Below are 21,189 nucleotides of genomic sequence, written 5' to 3' on the forward strand. Positions count from 1 at the left end.
GAAGCGGACGGAACATGGCGGCCCCTCCAGGCCCCGTTTCCCCCGCCTTTCCCCGCGCCGGCGCGCATGCGCAGCAGGCGGCACAGAGGCCGTATCCCTCCGCCAAGCCCCTTTTGTCGGGGATATTTGTTTAATAAGATAATTCCCGCACCCCATGGTAAGTGCCGGGCGCCCCTCGAAGCGCTGCCCGCGGGCGGCCCGTGCCGCCTCTCGGCCGGGCGCGGGCTGGCGGCGGGGCAGCGCGGAGCGGCGCCCCTCCCCTCCGCTCTCCGTGTCCCTCCGCCAAGCGCAGCGGGGACTTTTGTGTGGGGCTTTTGGGCGCCGATGAGCGGCGGCCTCCGGCGCCCCTGGTTGTTGTGGCGGCGGCGGCGGCTGGGCCGGCAGCACGGTAAGGCCGCATTCCTGCGCCCTGTCTCTCCCTCACCCCCCCGGGCCGGCCAAGCTTTTCCAGGTCAGTCTGTGCCTTTGTATAGGGCCCTGTTACCGGATGTGGAAGTTGATCTCTTCGCTGGTAAAAAATAATTCCACTTCCCCCGGAACCCGGCGCCGCGGCTCCCTCCGCAGCGCCCAGCCCAGCCAGGATTTCCTGTTGGGGAGAGCGGGCGCGCTGGCCGGCCTTCCGGGGACCCCGCCGCGCGGGGGGCGCGGGCAGCGCGGGGGCGGCCTGGGCCCGTGTGGCGGCCTGGGCGGCCCGCGGGGCGCCGGGCGCGGCCTGTGGGGCAGGGGCTGCGCCGGGGCCGGCGGCCTCCGCGCGGCCGGCGGGGCGTGGGGACGGGTCGCCTCGGGGCCCTGCGGCCGCCACACGGGCCCGGGCGAGCGCGACGCGCCTGGCGAGGGGCCCAGGCGCGGAGGGGCTGAGCGGGGCCCGGCTCGTCCCGCGTGTTTCCCGGCCTGGGCCGCGTGGGGCCTGGCGTGGGGCGGGGTGGCCGGTCCCTGTCCCGGGGCGGCCGAGCTGCGAGCGGGAGTTGGCGCCAAAGGTGCCCTGAGGAGCCGCAGCTCCGGCGGGGGGAGCGCGGCCCCCCGGGTGCCTCACCCGAGTCTGTAACCCGCGCTTTCGGCTCTCAATAAAGCGTACGATGGGAACACGAACGTGGGATGAGATGTGTTAGTTCGGACTGTTCTTTTCTTTCCGGGTAGTGGAAGTCGTTTCTGTTGGTGACACGCTGTCTGATGGTGCGTCGCTCAAATCCCCTGTAGGAAGAATCTTCTGTGCTTAAACTTAAAGCAGTTGCCTGTTGCCCTTTATCCTGCTTTCTGAGGTAGCTTTTATTTAACGGGAAATGCTGCATATTAGACTGGAACGTGCTGACAGTTGTGAATGCACACCTTTGAGTCCTTTGGCTTCATGTTTTTCATTTTTTTAAATTGTTCATGACTTCTGAAGCGTTAGTAAGATTGAGCAGTTTGGTTGAGGTGTGTGTGCATGTAGAAATAACTGCGTGCACGTGAATCTGCTGTGTAAATAAGGTTGAGTGTACACGGCAGGTCAGCATACACTAGATATACACTCTTGCTCGTGACCCTTCCTTTGCTGAAAACAGTTTGTTTTCTAGGGGTTTTCTTTAAGCCTGTGTGCCAGATAGAAACTGTTGAAGAAGATTCTTCATAATAAAACAGATGCTTTAATTAAGAGTGATTTTTTTTGTTCGAGGATATTTTCAAGCAGTTTGAGACATACTCTTAAAGCTGTAGTACAGTTCAAAGGCTACATGACAAGCCCTTAGATTCTTCATGTCAATCATAGCTGCTGTAATGTGACCTTTTTTGTATCTAGTGCCAAGCTTATCTCTGAAAGCTTTGTAGCTTGTTGGCATTGTCAATCCAAATCTTGGTTGGTGCCAATGGTTCACCCTTGTTGCATCATAATATTTTTCAGATGTTGCATTATGTTGGAGATAATGGCCAAATTTGTGCTCTCCTTTTAAGGACAAGCCTTTTCTACCATCTGCATATTTCTTGGAGCTGCATTGATGGTTGGTGATAATTTAAATTAATGAATGAACCTAATTGGAAGACAGACCTGCATTAATACAGCCTTGAATATCTTAAACACTAAGCTATTCAACAACATGCTTGGTATTCTGATGTCTTTTCTCAGATCAGGTGATTTTCATCTCATACATACATGAAAGTCATGTTGCTGTTTAAACAAACTAAAGAGAATTTAGTTAAAAACAACAAAATCATAGAGGAAAGTTGAAAGCACTGGAATTAAAGCCAGTTGCAATTGATATATTAGTGTAGTTTTCATTGTCCTCATAGAAGTGTGAATGCTCTAAGCCTGTGATATTTCTCTTAAGGTTTGAACTATGACATGTGAAATCATTGTAAAAATACATTTGGAAGGGTATGATTCCCTTAGGAAACAATACAGGAACTTTCTGATTTTATCCTATGTAAATCGCTATAACCAGTATTAAATTATATATAAGGTAAAATCATACCACACTCTTTAAAAGATGCTAGCACATGGAAATACACCTAGGCTTAATGCAGACTTTCTGGTTCCTTTAAAAGTTACAAAATTGTAATTGAAATAAAGTTTGAAGTGGTGTTCTGAGTTCAAGTGTTGCACTGTTATATTGGGATGTAAAAAAAAAATCAAGTTGATCCTATTATTTCAATTCTAATAATTATCAAAACTAAGTGTGTGGTTAAAGATTTAAATAGTTATTGCTAACTATGCTCAAAAATATTTTTTACCCTGGTATGGATAGGCATATAAAGTTACTTAGAAATTGCTATTTAAAAATTCTAGCAATGCTGTGCAAGATTGAAATGTTGATAGCATTTCTGAAGGTCAGGTCTGAGGAAGCAGGTGGATTTTTGTTTTTAAAATAGTGGAAAGAAAATGACATTCTAAAAAGGACATTCTTCTTCCAGATGTAATGTGTGTGACAGGTGATGGGTCTCAAGGTGTCTTCCGGGAAAGATTCTGCTGCTTGTCACTTCAGTAGGGAAACATCTTTAATTAGAGGTTTTTTTGAACTTTGTCTTGGGGTTTTTAGGAATGATTGCAGATCCTTATCGTAGAGACTGTGTACATTGATTCACTTGATGTTGCAGTAAATTGCAGTGCTGCAGTCTATGCTCTTGCAGCCCAAGTATGTGTCTGTTAGGGACATGCCTTGGTAGAGGTGCGCTGGTGGCTGCCAGATCTCTGTTAGCAGATATTTTGCAACAGCAGGTTTGTGCCTGTTGATTTTGACCAGCTGATGTTCCCACTGCAGTGGCCAGGACACCAGACTGAAAGGTGCTGCAATATCTTAAACCAAACTCTTTATCTTCCTTTGGATTGCAGGCTCTGCTGCTCTGCTGCCTGTAGGCTGTGGTGTGGAACCTCAGGCTGCCCAAACTGCATGTTTTTCAGCTCCTCACCCTCCCCACAGAGCCCATTTCTCACACAGTTCTGCCAAAACTCTGGTCAGGTGTTGTTATATACCCATCTGGTAACAGCATGGTGTTCAGAGTTTCACAGACTGTATAAAAAGTCTAAGATTAATACAAAACAGCTGTATGATTTCCTTTTGAACTGAAGTAAAATAGCAATAATAATTTGATCTAAGTTTTAAGTACCAGTTAATTGTTTCATCTGGCTAATGACATTGTACAGAAAGCATTGCAGTAATGAAATGTGGACGTTCAGGAGGTGGTTAATGCAAAGAAGTCCAAACCCAGCAGCAACTCTTCCCTATTTACTCAATTGTAGACAAACTCTCTGTTCTCACAGTTGTGTAGGAGCTGTGAAAAGTCTGAAAACACACTCAGATTGCCATAACTGTAATATAGTCTTGAGACTTTATTGCAGAGCCAGTGATGTTTTTATTGCCTGAAAGAATCCTTGTACAAAGCATTACCCAGCTGTCATGTTCACCAAGCTGGGTGGAAGTGACACAATTACTGAAGAGTCCCCACTAACACAGTCCAGTGGGGTTGATTTGTAGCAACTGCGTGAAGTAGCAGCGGTGCTTAACTGAGAGTGCTGCTTTGAAATGGAAATCTCATTTCAATTTTAAATGTGCTTTATTGTACTATATATAGAACTTTGCTTTTGATAGTATCTCTGTGGTATTGTAGTATTACTAACTGATCTCAGGAGAACAGCTGAAGAATTTTTCTGAAGAATTTCGCAGTGTGCCCCAGTACTGGCAGTGCAAGAGCATGGTGGGTGGTGTGGGGCTTGTTGTTACTTGAGGGTTTCCTGATCTTACAACACTGGTCCTTGGAATGCTTTGTCAAGTAGAAATCAGCTTTGGGCTGACTACTCCAGAGAAATTCTGTGAATGCTATTATTTGTTGGTTAAAAGTGACTAAATGTGCATGGGTTTTGTTGGAAAGGCATTTTCAGTTGCTCTTGTTAGTGCTTAGTGACGTATTACGTGATTTTTTTAGTTCATCAGTGTAGTTTTGCTGCGTTTTTGACTTTCTTCCACTAGATGGCCCAAGCATGCTTTCAAGTACCCCATGAGAACTGAAACTTTTACCTCATTTCTAAAATAAATTTGTGTTGTTTTATAATAACTGAAGTTAAAATTCTACATCATGAAACATACGTCAACTTCTGTGATGCTTTGTGCTTGTTTAACATACAAAAACTTTGTATCAACCAAGAGAGTATTGGTTATTGGAAGTAATACATAGTAATGAAGGTTATGTCATGTATGATCTTCCATGTCCCTCTTTTTCCTTGATTAGAACATTTGTTATTGAGTGTAGTACAATGCTGGTTAGTTTTGCATTGGGATGAGAACTGCTGTAGTGTCACTCTGACAGTGTGTTCAACGGTAGTGGTTCAGAGACACTCTGAAAAGTTGTCAATGTCAGGCTGAAGTTTGTCCCCAACATCTCCTGGGAGTGAGACTTGTATTTTGCAAGACATAAAGTATAAGCTTGTTATCAAGGCTGCCTTTTGGTTAGTGGAAGAAGACACGTATACACAGAAGGCAGCTCTCGCCCTGAGGATGGTCAGACGCTGGAATGGGGCTGAAGAACTGGTGGTATGTTCATCCACAGAGACATTCAGACCTCAACAGGATGGAGCCCTGCGCAGCCGGAGCCTGTTGGGCCAGCTTGGACTGGGAGGTGGAACTTGGTGACCTTGAGAGGTCCCCTGCAGCCTCAATTATTCTGTCATTCCAAAAGGAGACTTTGTTAGTTCCTTTTCTCTATTGGTGTTTAAAATATAAATATAAGGGAAATGAATTGTTGCCTTTCTGAAATAGTTCCTAATTTCAGTATTTTGCATTACGTCCCAAATTCCTTTTGCTTCTGAGGACCTTGTTGTGGTGGTACTAGACCACCAGAAAAAGTATGCGTGTCTGCATGTGCTTCTTTCCTTCTTTAATTGCCACAAAACAAAAAAAGGTGCCATATAAATAGAGTGCTATATTCCTTCATTTCACTGCTGCACTTGCCAAGTGCCCTCTCTGTCCTATTATTGTTTTATGTCATTAGTCTTAGTGTCTCCCTCTAACAGGGATAGTACATTCTTTCTTACTCCTGTTTCTCTTTTTCTTTATGGAAGAGAATCAGCTGCTGTCCCTTCCTCTGCATCTGACTCTGTGCTCCTTTTTTCCTTCCTTTTCCCATTGTCATTATTTGTCCTGTCCTGCCACCTTCCTGCTTCTCTTCCCTTTTCTGGCTGGCAACAAATCAGCATGTCCATGTGTACTAGAAGGATGGACATAAATGGAGCATTACCTTGGTGAAGGGGATATTGCTGCCTGCAGTGAGTTCTGTAGACAAAGAGGTAATCTGCTCCGGTTCATGGCTCTACTGATACATGTTGGAGTTCTGCATTTGCAGTATTTCCATCTTCCTTTCTAATTTCTTCCAAAGTCAATAGCTTTCAGGTTATTGAGCAACATACCACATGCATTTTGCCAGTTGAGCCAGGTGCAGAGAGCTTTCTAAATACGTTGGTTTTGTGATAAAAGTGTATGTTTAAGAAAAGAGATTAAAAATTATCCTATTGGGATTTCTTTCTGAACTGATATACTCTAAGTAGGAAATTGGCTGCATGGCCTTGGAACTGCTGTTATTAGCAATGCACACTTAATTTTGCTTGTGACTGGAAACAACTGATGAAAGTAACTCCATTCTTAGCATCCTCATAGCGGAAAATATGTGTGGAACTAAAACGTTAATGATATATTTTGGTTAGTAGTGTGAATTATGGGTTAGTTACGATTTTTCTTTTTACTGAACAAATGTAATAGCAAGTATGAAATAGAGTGGGTTTAGAAAAATGTTATAGTAGGAAATCTTTGCAACAGAAGCATAGATAAGTGTCATTTGTCTACATATAGTTTTGTATGCTCTGTATTATACGAAATCGAGTGCTGTGAAGGGGTGATTATCTAAAGGTGATGTGAGTTTTTCAGCTAGTATCTTGGTCACGTCTCAAGCAAAATTTTGCACTTAACATGTTTTTAGTAACTGTAGACAGTTGAAGCAGGCATTAATGTTTGTTTTCAGGGAGTTTAGTTCATATATCTGACGCAAATAGTACAATAATATATGCCTTTTGCGTCATTTCGTAGCTAGGAATACAGAAATTATATTTTAGGGTGAACAAAATGATGTGATGGTGATGGACAGGATGTCAGAAAGGGGGTGTGTTTCATACCTATTTAAACATGTTTACATAGTGGTACATACCTCTTAAATACCTATAGGCATTGTGGAGAGGTGAGTGTAGTGCCTTGGCGCGTGTGTTGTAGCAGCCGGGGTGTAGCGCTGTTTGAAAGCTGGACAAAGCTGCAGCAGGTTGCAGTATCAGATGAGAGCTTCTGAACCACTTTCTGCTGTAAGAAAGGTGCATCCAGTCCAGTTTAAATTTAGTTTGATATAACTTCGCACCTGCTACGGTCACAGCACTGTGATACTGAAATCTTCACCCTAGTCTGTTCTGTTTGGCTGACAAAAGTAATTCTGAAATAAAGCTGCTTATTGCCGTCTGTAAAACATCTTCTCGTAGCAAAAATACCGACCCCAGGTTTTGAACTTTTCAGAGTAGTTCAGAAAGAATAATTTTAAAAAATTACAGCAGCATTTGTGTACTTAAAATAGTATTAATGTTTTGATTTTTTTCTTTCTATTCCTTTGTGTCCTTCACTAGATGTCACTAGTAGATTTGGGGAAGAAACTTTTAGAAGCTGCACGAGCAGGTCAAGATGACGAAGTTCGGATTTTGATGGCAAATGGAGCACCTTTTACCACAGACTGGGTAACAAAACTTTTGCCGTGTTTGGTAACTCTGGTTACTTTTCTCACCTGAAGAAGAAAATGGGATTATTACCTTTCAGCACTTATGTAGCAAGACTTGGGACTTTGTTCTTGGAATTCTGCAGTCACATCATCTAATGTCTAATTCAAAATTAAAATATTTCTTCATATGACCTCCTCCTGATTTTAGTAACAGTGTTTGAATGAGCTTGCTCTGGTAGCTTTTAAGATGAACTTTGGTTAATGGGAGAAAGCAGTAATCATCCTCCTAGGTATTGTGTTTATGCATTTAGGATAGTCAGAGGCCTGCATTGAGAAAGCAGTCCCAACTACATCGTATGTGCAGCTGAGAATTCCCTGAAATAGGGGCTCTGAGTTGTCTTGTGGAGGTGCCTGCTTTTAAATAGGCTGTATAAGGAAGTCAGGGACCTAAAATTCTAGGGTATTTACAAGCCCTTAAGAGCCTTAAGCTACTTAATGACCTAACTTCCAAGTTGACTCTGTTCTGAGCAGGAGATTGGACTTAAACGACTTTCAGATGTCCCTTCCAATGTTGGTGTAACATATTGACCAACACTAAAAATAGGGGTTGGCCCCTTGAAAAATCATGCGTTACAAAGACAGAAAAACATAGAACAGACATCAAAAAGTTGCTCCCAGTGAGCTGAGCGAGCTGGTTTTTGTGATTGTTGAAAACAAACAACAACCCTAAACACGAAACAAACAACGAAAACCAAACAAAAAACTACAAACAAAAAACCCTTTTTTTCCTCTTTGCACTCTGTAAAAGCTCTGACAGCTTCTTTCCTTGAGACTGCAAGGGAAAATGATTTTGAAGTGGTGGCCTGACACCTGAGTTTGATAGCTGCAGCATAAGAAGAAGTACTTCATGGCAACATCTGTTAAAACTGAGCCTTTTCTGTTACATTACAGTTGGGAACATCTCCACTTCATCTAGCAGCACAGTATGGCCACTACTCAACAACAGAAGTGTTGCTGCGAGCAGGTGTAAGTCGGGATGCCAGAACCAAAGTGGACAGAACTCCATTACATATGGCAGCATCAGAAGGCCATGCCAGCATAGTAGAAGTCTTACTTAAGGTAAAGACTGATGAAACAAGCTCTGAGGCGGGGATATTACAATGGTTTATGATAAAATACTTGCAATTTCCTTTTAGTCATTAAACCTACATTGAAATGATATGAATATTTGTGCTATGTGCATTGAATGCTTTGTTTTCTGTTTCAAAATATACTGCTTCCTAATTTGAAATTGTGTGAGTAACAGCTTTTAGAACCAAGAAGTTGTGTTTTAGGGAGTCTTAAATCCTTTGAAGTAAACAATTTGTTTGGTAGTTAGATTAAAGTACTTTTAATAAATTAATAAATGTAAGATAACAGGACATTACTGCTAGAGAAAGACAATTTTGGGCTTCATTCTGTGACCAGTATTATTGATATAGTTTATTCAATGATCTTGTTTGTAGCACGGTGCTGATGTAAATGCAAAGGACATGCTCAAAATGACTGCACTTCACTGGGCTACTGAACATAACCACCAAGAAGTTGTAGAACTTTTAATAAAGTACGGAGCAGATGTTCACGCTCAGAGTAAATTTTGCAAAACGGCATTAGATATTGCAGTAGACAATGGAAATGAAGACCTTGCAGAAATATTACAGGTAACTTTTGATTCACGATGTTATGGAAACTTAGAGCAAAGTATTTGTTTACACATGGGATAAATTAAGCTTTTAATATAGCAGCTGTGAGACCATGTATTGACTGATAATGCTGAATTCCAGGCTAGTTCATGACATGGAAATAAGATTAATGTTAGTAAACGTTAGCTGACTGAAGAGCATTCTCACTACCTACAAAGTCAAGGATAAGTATCCTATATTTCCTTAAATTTCAGTGTTGTAGTACACAGAACTAGGTGGAGTCTTCACAAGCAAGGCATAAAACTTAACACCCTACTCTGCCAGTATGTTTTGACTGTTCAGTTGCCTTCATGTATGGACAATAATTTCTGAACAACTGGAGGTCAGGAGAGGAGAAGAGATGGCAATTTTTCCAGAATTAGAAAAACAAGGATTGAATTGTTGAAGTGATTGGGATTTGGATTATAGTAGATATTTCCATGGAAGTGTGTGCTCATTGTTCATGTTCCTGAAGGTAAAATAAATGCTAAGCATTATTGAGAACGGAATAGAAAACAAATGAAAAATACCTATATGTCACTGTATCAGTCTGTTGTTCCCCTGCATCTTGAACTGTATGAACTTCTGGTCTGTTCCCTTAGCTTCCTCTTAATTGCAGAAAGGATGTAGTATATAAAAGTCAATAATTCAAAGAAAGGCAAAAAGAAAAATGCCATCTACAATTAATGGGAATTACTAAGCTGTCAGAGCTGATATTCTTGGCATGTAGCTGCCACAAGTCTTTGTTCTTCAGGCCTCTATTTTAGATACTTGAGCTTGCACATCTACAAAAGGGCCTTGCCTTTATATGGTCTTCTTTGTTTAAAAGAAATGGTAAGGGGAAGTAGCAGTCTGTTATTCTCTTTCTCTTCAACAGACTTTTTTGTCTTTAGATTTCAGTCAGAAAAAAAAGTTTCTCATGTACTTACACAGGGCACAAGATGCGATGTGATGTGTGTATATTGCAGGAGCATAACAAGGGAGATACTCCCTGTTTGAGTGGAATGTGCAATAATTCCAGTTCTTACAAGGTAAATAACTTCTTTACACCTACAACTGGAATGATATTATTACCTTTGTCTCCTAGATTGCAATGCAGAACCAAATCAATACAAATCCAGAGAGTCCGGACACTGTGACAATACATGCAGCAACACCACAGTTCATCATTGGACCTGGAGGGGTGGTGAACCTAACAGGTCTGGTATCTTCTGCAAATACATCAAATGGAACAGGTATTTAGATGTCTATAGGATAGCTAGTGGGATTTTATACTTTAATCGGTTATCACTGTTTAGTGAAAAGGCTTGAGGAAAAACAGTGGTAAGAATAATTAGCATGTTCCTCTTCAGTGTTTTTTATGTGTTGTAAATTTCTAGGTACTTAAAACAACAGTCTTCACAGAGGTAAATTATCAGAAGTTGTGTTTGCTTAACAAGCTTGCCTTCAGAATAGCCGTTTGGTTTAGCAGAATGTTGCTGAGAACAGAGTGTGTGTTAGAAGCTTCAGTGCAATAATAAGAAAGGCACTTCACTGGTTTTAAATTTGAGCTTTTTTTTTTTTCATCCTACTAGATGAAACAGGAGTGTCTGCTGTACAGTTTGGAAATTCATCGACATCAGTATTAGCCACGTTGGCAGCTTTAGCAGAAGCATCAGCTCCTCTGTCTAATTCTTCAGAAACACCAGGTTAGAAAGCTATTTATGGGGATATTTTTCTTTTATATAGAATAACTTCTTTTTAGACAAAATCTCCATTTTTGTTTCAAGGTCTGAAGAAGTCCAAATAACTTTTCCTTCCAGAACTAAAAGCGCAATGTTGAGCTTGAAACTGAAAAATGGGGGCTGTTTTCCACACCAGCTAGTATTGGCATTTGAAACATGGAAATTTTGGTGACAGTGGTCTGTCTTATGGCTGAGCCTGTACTTGGAACCCAACTCAAGTTCAATAAAACACCACTCATTCATGTAGGGCTTACTGTTTTGGTTTAGTGAATAAACATAGTCTTTGAATATTTAAGTAGCGCTGTAGGACAGTAATCTCTGAACATAAAGATCTTCAGAAGGCAATGACTGCAGTCATTATTTGAACTACAGAGTGATTTTTGTGTGTGTATGTTATATTGTAATTAACTTAAAAGATGAAAGCTTCAGGGTTTTATCTACCTTCTCTCATCTTGAGCATCATAACACAGTCTATAGGGGTTTAATTTCATCTCTGTAGTAGAAGGCACACTGATGTCTGTTATTTAAATCAAAGGCTTTGCTTTTACCCTGGCAAATTGAAAATAAAATACAGAGTTAGTGCTTGAAATTCTTTGATTGTGCTACCAGTGATCTTGCTCTTTGTCTCAGTATCTTGGGTTTTTTTAAAGGATATTAGTGTAAGACCCCAGTTACAGCAAATAATGCAAAGTGTGGTATGTGTTGTAGTTTTGAAGGCAATCTTTCCCTTATCTTGCCTTACCTATAGAAGTAGTACAGAACTGTGAGAGATCCCTGTTGTAATACTCATTATTGAATAATGAATTTTTATTTTTACTTTTACCTATACAATTATATACACAAAATATTTTACTTTTTTAGCTTTATCGTTCTCCTTTGAAGGTGTAAAAATGTCAACTCTGTAGAACTTTTTCTTTAGTCCTGTTTCATACGTTTTATAATAAATGAAGTTGGGGTTGTGTTTGAAGTACCCATGTAGTACAGAGAAAACTTAACAGACTGAACGACCTCTAGAGAATCTTAATATAGTGAGCAGAGGAATCATGGCTGGGTCCTGAGGTGCACCTGGCAAGGCACTGGTTGAGGAATAGTTTCAAACTAGTATTTCAAGTTAATTTTTTTTTATTCCAGTGTTGGTGTAACTTAGTCCAGCTTGTATACAATGGAAAAGTTACTTGTGTTCTTAAAGACAACTCGTGTTAGAGCATCAGTTTTGTGTTTATTAGGAAACGTGCTAAATTAAAAAAGTGTTTTATTGATGAGCGAGGTAAACCAAGACAGAATTGCATGTATATTTCAAAATGGAAATTCTTGATGTTGGCCCAGTGAAAGATTGCTATTAACAATATGTCGTCATGCATTAACTGGGGAGTGGGCAGGATAAAATTTTAAAAGACATGTAAAAAACTTCTTCTCACCTGTACCAAAATAAATTTGAAATCATAAAGCTTTATTTATAAAGTGACTTAATTCCTTTACTAATCCATTCAATAGTTGTGGCCACAGAGGAGGTTGTGACTGCAGAATCTGTGGATGGTGCTATTCAACAAGTTGTCAGTTCTGGAGGTCAGCAAGTTATTACTATAGTTACGGACGGCATTCAGCTTGGTAATCTGCATTCGATCCCAACCAGTGGAATAGGGCAACCCATCATTGTGACCATGCCAGATGGACAGCAGGGTGAGTGGAAACTTGTACGGTTTGAGCCTGAGGAACTATTTTAGTTATAGTAGTAATAATAAATTAAGTGTAAATGGCTTGGACAATTTGGTGTAATAATCAATTTAAATATGTCTTTGAATTCATATACTGCAGAAGGCTCAGACACCTGAGCTGCTGCAGGTCAGTGAGTTACTACATGTCAGCTGAGTCTGCATGAGGAGAAAGAATGCAAGAATTACTAAACGGTGTGGAAGAGAAATAGGACACTTACGAGAAAAGTTATAACTGCTTGCTTTGCCTTCAATAAGCTTGATTCTTGCAAACTTGTTATGAGAACTGGAAGATGGAGTAAAACAAAAGCTTTTTTCTGATACTTATGTTATTGCCTCACTGGAGATAGCGCCTGGAGGTGAAGCTTGGATTTAGAAATCTGATGCATGCAGCAAGCTGTGCAAGTCCCATGGAGCGTGTTTCACAGCGGAAAACTCAAGTCTTGAGGTGCTTGAGGTTTTAGAGGAGCAGTGGCAGAACCGATGAAGCCAGGGTGACACAAATTGTCCTGCTGGGCCATATGTACTTTGTTTGTGGAGGCTACTAGTGTAATAAGTATTATTTTGTGACATTAGCATGTTTACCCTGATTTCTTTTTAAGATGCTCTGTCACTACTGTTTAGACAAAAATGATTCCTTCCCTGGTTCCTTCATGAGGACTCCCAGTGTGGAGCTTGAAGAGTTGAACACCAGTACAAATGTTTTGGTTCACAGTCTGTCTGAACACATACAGCTACTTACCAGAAAGCATGAATGTGTGTAGGTAGTAACCAAAGTGACAGTCACAACATTTATTTGCCAGATGGTTGCATGAGGAAATTAGAGTATGAATCTCTTCAGATCCCTGCTTTTTTTTCTTCCAAGGTTAATAACTACTGGGTTTTCAGATTAATTAGAACATTAGATTAATTAGGTAATCAAAATCAAAGAGCCAGCTTTGTATTTAGTGTTAAGAAACATTATAAAGGAGATGGTCTGCTACGTAAGTTACAGAATTGACAGACTGGTAACTCTGGTGCAATTCATTTCCATATCTGTTTACTCTGTGAAAAGCAGCATTGATACTGCAGAGTAACAGCTAACTATTGTAGACCTCAGCAACAAAGAATTTTAAAATTCATTAGCAGCACACAAGCAGCTCAGGTTTTTAGTAAATCTTCCCTGTCCTGACTTCATAATGCACTTTGTATAGTTGTGTTTGCATAAAGGGAAAGTCTTCACATTTATTGCTGTGAATAAAACGGCTTAATTTTATTAATTTTATATAGTGCAGGTATTGTTTGAAGTAAATGTATTTATATGTACAAATATGTTTTCAGTATTAACAGTTCCAGCAACAGACATTGCTGAAGAAACTGTGATAAGCGAAGAACCTCCAGTGAAGAGACAGTGCATTGAGATTGTTGAAAATCGTGTGGAGTCTGCGGAAATAGAAGTAAGGAGTATGTTACGTGATATGTGTTAACCAGACTGTTCAGCACTGAGTACCTGGTTGTGTTTTTTTGTGTTGCTCTAGAATTTTATTTCGTGTAACCACAGAATGAAGTGTGTAAAACAATAACTTGTTCAGTCTCCCTTGTTACTGGAATTCATCTTTTACAAAGCTGTCGTAAAAGGAATATAGGAGGGCTGTTTACTTCATCCTCTGGTTGTGCACGTAAAAGTGACACTTCTTTAAGTATAACTTAATGATTTGGTTTTTCTTTTAAGATCACTAGCTAGTTTTTTAAACTAGATACCAATATATTATCGAGTAACTTGACAATTTCTGCCAGCAGTGAATGAGAGTACTGTACCCTCATCTTTCTGTTATGACCACATGCTTGTCCTGATTGTGAGATCATATTTTTAGCAACGTTTCCTTTCCATTCATGATATCTAGATAACTGTTAATGGAAATGTGAAACAGTAAGATTCTGTGTTTGTCAATTTTTATGTGTCTTTTTTTTTTAAATTCTGGAGCAGTTTACTATTACACATCTTTGCACCATCCTGGGTTTTGATAGTGCAGAAGACATTGAGAGAGCTTTTCTTTTTTATATGACAAATAGATGTGGCTGTTCAATTTAAAATTATAGCTTTTTTTATATTAACCAGAATAGGTCAACCATCTCATTCCTCCTTCTGTTACTTCTAACTGTGCTGACCAGTTTTGCTCAAAAGTGTGTGAAAATTGCTGTCTGCCTTGACAAGGCTGTAAGTTCTCATTTTGTCAGCTCCATGACATTTCATTTACCAAAGGTTGTATTCTCTAACTTCTGTTCATATTATTGAATTGTGCCTAATTGAATAGTTTTTATTGTACAGTATGTGCTATATGTTATCCATGTCTAATAACAATAATTACCACCATTCATCACTTGCTTTGCCTGTCCCTAAGTTGTCACATCAAGTACTTTTGGCCTTTGCAGCTTTGTGGTCATTACAGATTATCATGACATTTGCCATTTTCTTGCTGCATTTTTTTAATGTATGACTGTTACAATAAAAGCATTTATTTTGTTCACACTTTTAAACATCTGCCTGAATTATTCCTAAAGGAAATTATGTTTCCTTAAATATTTTAATAATTCTGTTAGGTGAAGGGAAAAAAAAATCTGGATTGGTTGAGGAATAAATTGACCTGTTCCCAATTACAGACAGTTGGTGTAACAGTAAAAATAATTTTTCGAAGGGATTTCAATTATATATTTTCAATTATATATTTTAACCACATTTCTCAAGTATCAAAAGAAGTTGGTTTAAATGAGTTACTTGATTTGTTGCTGTTAAGTGCAGGTTTTGAGGACTGAGTTTGTACAGCCTGTACAGCTGGAGATGCAGACGCAGATCTGTGCCCGCAGTGGAGGGCAGTTGGTTCAGGAGCCGTATTGTGGTTCATGGGGGTACAGATGGTGAATACCTGAATTTGGAGGGAGTGGGACCCCTCTTTTTTCTTAAATGTAGAAAACCTTTATTTTTTGGTTTATTTGCCTCCCTGGTGGTTCATCCCTTTTTCGTTATGAAAAGCTGATTCAAGGCTAAGAGCGCTTTCTTCAGCTGTTGTAAATTCATGGTGCACAAACAGTCAACTGTAGTTTGAAAGTATTTAAGTTGAACATCCTCCTATTCAAACTTTCCTGTGGAAGTATCGTGAACAACTAACGCTGTAGTCATATTTGTTGATTTTTCTCTTTTGGGCCTGTTAAGTTCAAGCATTTCAGCTCATTTTGAAGAGTGATAGCAGTTTTTCTAAACAGTTTGATATTTTAAACATAGGACGGCAGCAAAAAAAAACCATGTCACACAGATACTCTGTTTTTCATTTTCATGCATCATTCATTAACACACAGTGATTTTTTTTAGTTCTTGAATTTGACTGTCTTTCCCGTGTTGCGTGTTTGAAAGGTAACATGCCTTAGAACCAGAATAATAATTTCATTAGACTTTAAAAAAATCATAATTGTAAATTAATTGTATTAGGGAATTCATATCCCTGCTTTTTCTGTTGTTAAAAAGAATGTTTGGTTTGGTTATTTTAGTTAGAGGTGTCCCTATTGTGAAGAAAATTCCTTGATAAAATGGAAGATTTCTTAAGAGTGCTCAGGATCCTCTAATTTGATTTTTACCCGGATATGTTTTTGTACTGATACAAAAGGACTTCAGATAATTAGAACATTTTCAGTTGTGTTCTAAAGAATGCCCTAAGAACACTTTCTGGATTTGCTGACATTAATAGACCAGATGTAGTCCTTCCTATTTTAGATGTCAAAGTTAAGGAACCAGTGCTCGTTATTCAGCCCACTCTGGATCTGTGTTGCTCTCAGAAGCGTTCATCTCTTTCCACTGCTGAGTGAGACAGTGTTCTTGGCCTCAGTTCCTATGTCATTGTTTACGTTGGGACTGTGACTAAAAACTACACCTATTAACTGTTGAACTGCTGCACATGCTTTGGATTGCTAGTCTGGTAGATACTGCTTTTATCTTCTCTGCCACCAAGACTTCTTTTTACATTTTTTTCCTATCCCTTCGTTAACGTGCTATACTCCTTGTGGGTACGTGGCTCTATTTCTCTCTTCTGTGGGAAACACTCCTAAGCTGTGGTCTGAGAAGCTCTCCACCCCGAGTGTTTGCAGGCTGCGCACACTCCGCAGCAGTGGTAACACATCTTGTAATACCTCGCAGAAGCGCTGGCCAGTGAGCTACTAGTGGTTCTTATTCCTCTGCAGCCCAGCAGACAGAGCAGCTCTGCTTCTTGCTAGTGGTAGATTTCTGATGTTCTTCATGTTTCTCATGATAATGCCCAGCTCAGTGTGTCCCGGAGCTCAGTGCCTTCTGGAGGGAAGCGTTGCTTTCCACACGTAGCAGGATTGATGGGTTTCACTGCTTTCCTGGGAACTGTCTTGTAGCTCTTCTCACCAACTTCCTACTTCCCAAGGCTGTTTTACATGAGCTGTTGGCTCCCCTTAAACAACACAGATAACTCACAGAAATAGCGGTGTGGTGCTGGCACATCATGGGTGTATTTCAGATCCTTTGAGATGTAGGCTCTACCGTTCATTTGGCATTCGTCAGTCCAGTTCCTACATAGGTTGGCCGTTCATAAAGCTACTTAAAAAGCAGAACTCAAATTTTCAGAGGTGGAAGCTTAAGTTCTTTCTCAAATCACTAAGCAAGATCCAATGAGCTCTCATTTCATCAGCATATAAAGCAAAGCCTAGCTAGCTTCCTTCAGCTCTTAAAGCCATGTGTAAACCCAGGTTGCACTTAATGGAGTTTGTTCTGTTCTGTGTTGTAGCTGGTCTTTATAACCTGTTAATAACATCTCTCCTTCACCTGTTGTTTTTGCTATACAGATGCTGCTGTTAGCAATGATCTGATCACCTATGTCATTATATTCCAGCACATTCAGCACAGCATGTGACTGCTAAACGTGACTGTGACAAGTGCTGAGAACAGTAGCAAGTAGAAGGGAGGCAGAGTGTTTTGTATTTTCAGGCTCTGACCATGAAAATATGTGAGTGCATCAAAGAGGTGAAGAATAGGGATACTCTTGTGGGGGTGTGGGGGGAGAAACTTTTTACCAACTGTTTGAGGTATTAAATGGGAATGCGATACTGAACTGCTGGGATGGGAATAAGCCGAAAAGGCAACTTATTTTCACTGGCCCCATGTTTTTGATAAGAGTTTTGTTTTTCTGGGAGATATTTTGCTTTTCTGACAACCTCCCTCCTGTGGCTGCTTAACAACTATAGGAGAAAGAATGATTTGAAATCAAATGCCACCTTACTCATAAAAGTATGATGCACTTTAATGAAACGGTATTTGCTTGAAGATCAAAACAAAACTATTTTCCAAGCAAATTGCTTTTTCAACTGGGCTCAATGCAGCATCAAACAAAATTACAGTACCTACGTCACTGGCTACAGAAATGCATTCTCCTTAGTTCCTAAGACAGCTTCATGGGAAGTGGCATTTCCTGTATTATTTTGCTTGGAAGCCACTTTAAAGCCTTCCCCAACAAACTTGTATGCAGGATGGAGCCTTAAGTTACTCCTTTTGAATTGAAAAAGTTTATTTAGCTAAATACTTGTTAATTCAGAAACATGTGGTATCCTTGGGATGCAGTTATACCTCTGGATTGCGTAGTGTCAATCACTTCAGATCATTTCACTTAGAAACCAGTTAGGTGTATATTTTAGCGGGTAGCTGTCACTTAGCAGTGCAAATTGCTGTTAGGTTTTTCATTCTACTGTCTGATTAGAAATACAACAGAAATGGATTGGATTGGATTCCAATTCTAAAAAGTAACAAAAAGTAATGAATAATTGGGGAAATGTTACTATATTATGTTATTTAATCACCATGGTTCCACTTTTTTTATTTCAATCTTTTTTTCCATGAAGACTTGCTTGGTATGTTTGCAGCTAAAGACATTTGGGTTTACTATATTTACACTTCAAGACTTATAGTGGGGAGTTGTCTGGTGTGATAGTTCATGTCTAATTATGACAGCAGCATTCAAATAGGTTTGCCTGAGTAAGAACTGAACCGTTTCTCCATGATACCCCCTAACACTTGAGCTGCATGTAAAGGAAAAGTATTTGCCGTTTTAACTTGTATTTGATACATATTTGACAAAATATTGCTGGTTCTGTTTCTAATAGGAAAGAGAAACTCTTCAGAAACAGCTGGATGAGGCAAACAGAGAAGCACAAAAATATCGTCAGCAGCTTCTAAAGAAAGAACAAGAAGCAGAGGCCTATCGGCAGAAGTTAGAGGCAATGAACCGCCTCCAGACTAATAAAGAAGCCGTTTAATAAAAAATGAACATACTGCAAAGCCTGTTACTTTCCAAAACCTGCAGTACAATCTTGAACTGTACCCTGTATAGGGACAGACGCAGGATTACGTGATAGAGAAGATGCTACAAGTTGATAACTGGACTTAAGCCGTGAGCTCCGATTAATTTCTTGTAACATAAAAACTCTGAATTTAGAAATTGTGAAAAGTATTTAAAATGAAATACTGTAAATAGTTGTTTTTTTTACAGTTTCAAAATGAGTTGATAAATCTTTTTGAAGGGATCCAGAAACACGCGAAGCCAATGTTTTTGTGAAATTTTTGATTTTAGTATGAATCTAACTCCTGAAAAACAGAACAGTTTTAAGGGTGATGTTGTTGATTTAAGCTGACAACTTGAAAATGAATTATGTGACAAAATTAATTAACAGTTATTTCTACATGGTAACAACTTCTCTGAATAAGACATTTCCAGGTGGAAATCTTTGTACAGCTTTAAGTAGTTGTCTCAGATTCTCTGAAAACCATTTTTGGTTGTTTTTTTTTATTTAGGCGGTGAAATTTTTATATTTAATTTCAGATATATCCAAGTAGATTTACATGTATATGAAGCTAATATTTTTTAAACTTTTCAGTTTGTACATATGCTGCATGTTTTTATAATTTCTACACATACATCTTGCATAGGTATTTTTCAGCAAGGATGAGGAAGATGTTTAGCCTATAGGTCATTCGAAGCAAGATAGCAGCCAGTTTTATTGTGGAGGGTATATTTCTTGGAAGAATGTAATTTGTAACTAAAAAGAACAACAAAAACATCTTGATTTACATATTAGAGGCAATTTAAAATTCGGTAGTGGAGGCATTGAAACTTCACTTCGTGTGTCTTACAATTTTCCAGTCCAAACAAGTTCAGTAATTAAAAGAATGTCTCCGCTGGAACACAAATAGTAGTTCTTTTAGAATATTCCTATTAATCTCTTTTCCCCCATAGCCTTGAAATTCTTTCAGTGATACATTTTTTTCTAAATGGACTTTTGCATTTTAATTATGCAATTGGACAAGTAATTTTTTTTATGTGGTAGTGATGCTCTTCTTACCTCGCATCATTGTCCTTCACTGTGATCCTGTGTTTGTGTGTGTCTGTGCAGTGATCTATTATGCTTAGGATTTATATAGCACGCCACATCTTCAGAGCATTGTAAAACCTTTTAAAGAACCCTTACTGTACTGCCTGAGGCAGGTGAGTGTTATTGTCTCAGTTTTGTAACTGGTATAAGCGCAACACAGGGAGTGTGAAATGACTGGCCCAAGACCATGAGAATCTGTGGTGGACCTGGGAACGGATCTCAGGAGTTCTGGCTTCTAGTCCTGTGCTTAGACTGAGCTGCCTTAAGATTGTTCAGTGCTGTGTTACATTAAATTTTGAACTACTGTGCAGATTCCTTTTTCGCAAGATAAAACTCTTTGTGCTTTGCTTTGTTGTTCCATGTTTCACTGCTTTTATGGAATTGTTTATATAAACTTAAGCAAAAAGTCTAGTTTACCTATACTGTACACAGAAGAATTACCCTTAAAACTGTACTCTGGCCTACTTTTTCTATTTTACAATTAAATATCTTTTCCACATATATATAGTGCAGAATCAATTCAATTTCGATTGTTTTGTATGTGCATTAGAAGGTCAAAGCTGTGCTGTGTTAGGCTTTCAAAAAATATGAAAAACCGGTTTTAGGCTTAGAATGGCCTTCAAAGGTAGGAGGGAGGAGTGGGGAATTGCATTATACAATATGCTGTAAAATCTTAGTTTTTCAAACTTTGACTGAGTTTGTAGAATTGGCAATTAGGAAAAAATCTTAATATCCTAGTATTGGTATAAAATTGGAAAAATTGAACCGAGTTGGCAAATTTGACCTTAAAAATAACCAAAAGATAACAAAAAAAGTGGAAAATCTTGCTTGAAGCAAGTCTTGTGCAGTGACTAACTGGAAATTGCCATTTTTTTTCCCCCAGAAACCATCTGTTATGTCACTAGTGAATGCAGGAACCAGTTAGTCATTTCAAATGTGCTGGTTAGGCACTGCTCCAATTGAATTATTGTGTGATCAAAGTAATGTTTGTGTCCTCACATCCCACAAACTTAACTACAGTTGAATCTCTGTGAACTCTTAATAACGATAAGAATTTCAGCGTTAGTGTGAGTGGTGATAGTGGTCACGTTCACGTCCAAATGGGGAATTTCCCACGGGTTTGACGGCACAGACTGTAGCGAACAATGAAAAGAACCTTTTCTATTCATTCTGCTTCCTGTGAGCAAATATTCTATTCCTCGTTGTGTGTAACAAAATCCTTCCAAGTGCAAGGTAGCTATAACAAAAATGTATTTATCGACAGCAATATTTACCCTACCTGTAATTCATTATCACCTATCTTATTCTAGTTCCGAACAGGACCTGCTGTTTGTTCTCTTCTGCACAGAATGAGAAACGGACCTGATGAAACTATCAGCTTTGAGCGAAGGCGTAGGGTATATGTCACAT

General features: G+C 39.4%; 1 protein-coding gene across 6 annotated transcripts; it reads left to right on the top strand.

Annotated features, from left to right (window-relative positions):
* Positions 1-121: 121 nt before the first annotated feature.
* GABPB1 (GA binding protein transcription factor subunit beta 1) lies at positions 122-20,280 on the top strand (the record flags this gene model as incomplete). 6 transcript variants are annotated; one of them, XM_082060742.1, is made up of 9 exons in its annotated part: positions 122-157; positions 7,121-7,228; positions 8,161-8,328; positions 8,715-8,909; positions 10,018-10,165; positions 10,505-10,618; positions 12,149-12,334; positions 13,687-13,802; positions 18,514-20,280. In XM_082060742.1, 9 exons carry the CDS (start codon positions 155-157, stop codon positions 18,664-18,666), a joined length of 1,191 nt encoding a protein of 396 aa, XP_081916868.1. In that variant the 3' UTR covers positions 18,667-20,280. The 6 variants fall into 6 exon arrangements, with proteins under 6 accessions (XP_081916868.1, XP_081916872.1, XP_081916869.1 ...); XM_082060746.1 differs by having other exon boundaries at positions 130-157; positions 10,018-10,129; XM_082060743.1 differs by lacking the exon at positions 122-157 and adding an exon at positions 189-388.
* Positions 20,281-21,189: the final 909 nt, after the last annotated feature.

Source organism: Streptopelia decaocto, assembly GCF_964273445.1.
Source record: "Streptopelia decaocto genome assembly, chromosome: 9".
Lineage (NCBI taxonomy): Eukaryota > Metazoa > Chordata > Aves > Columbiformes > Columbidae > Streptopelia > Streptopelia decaocto.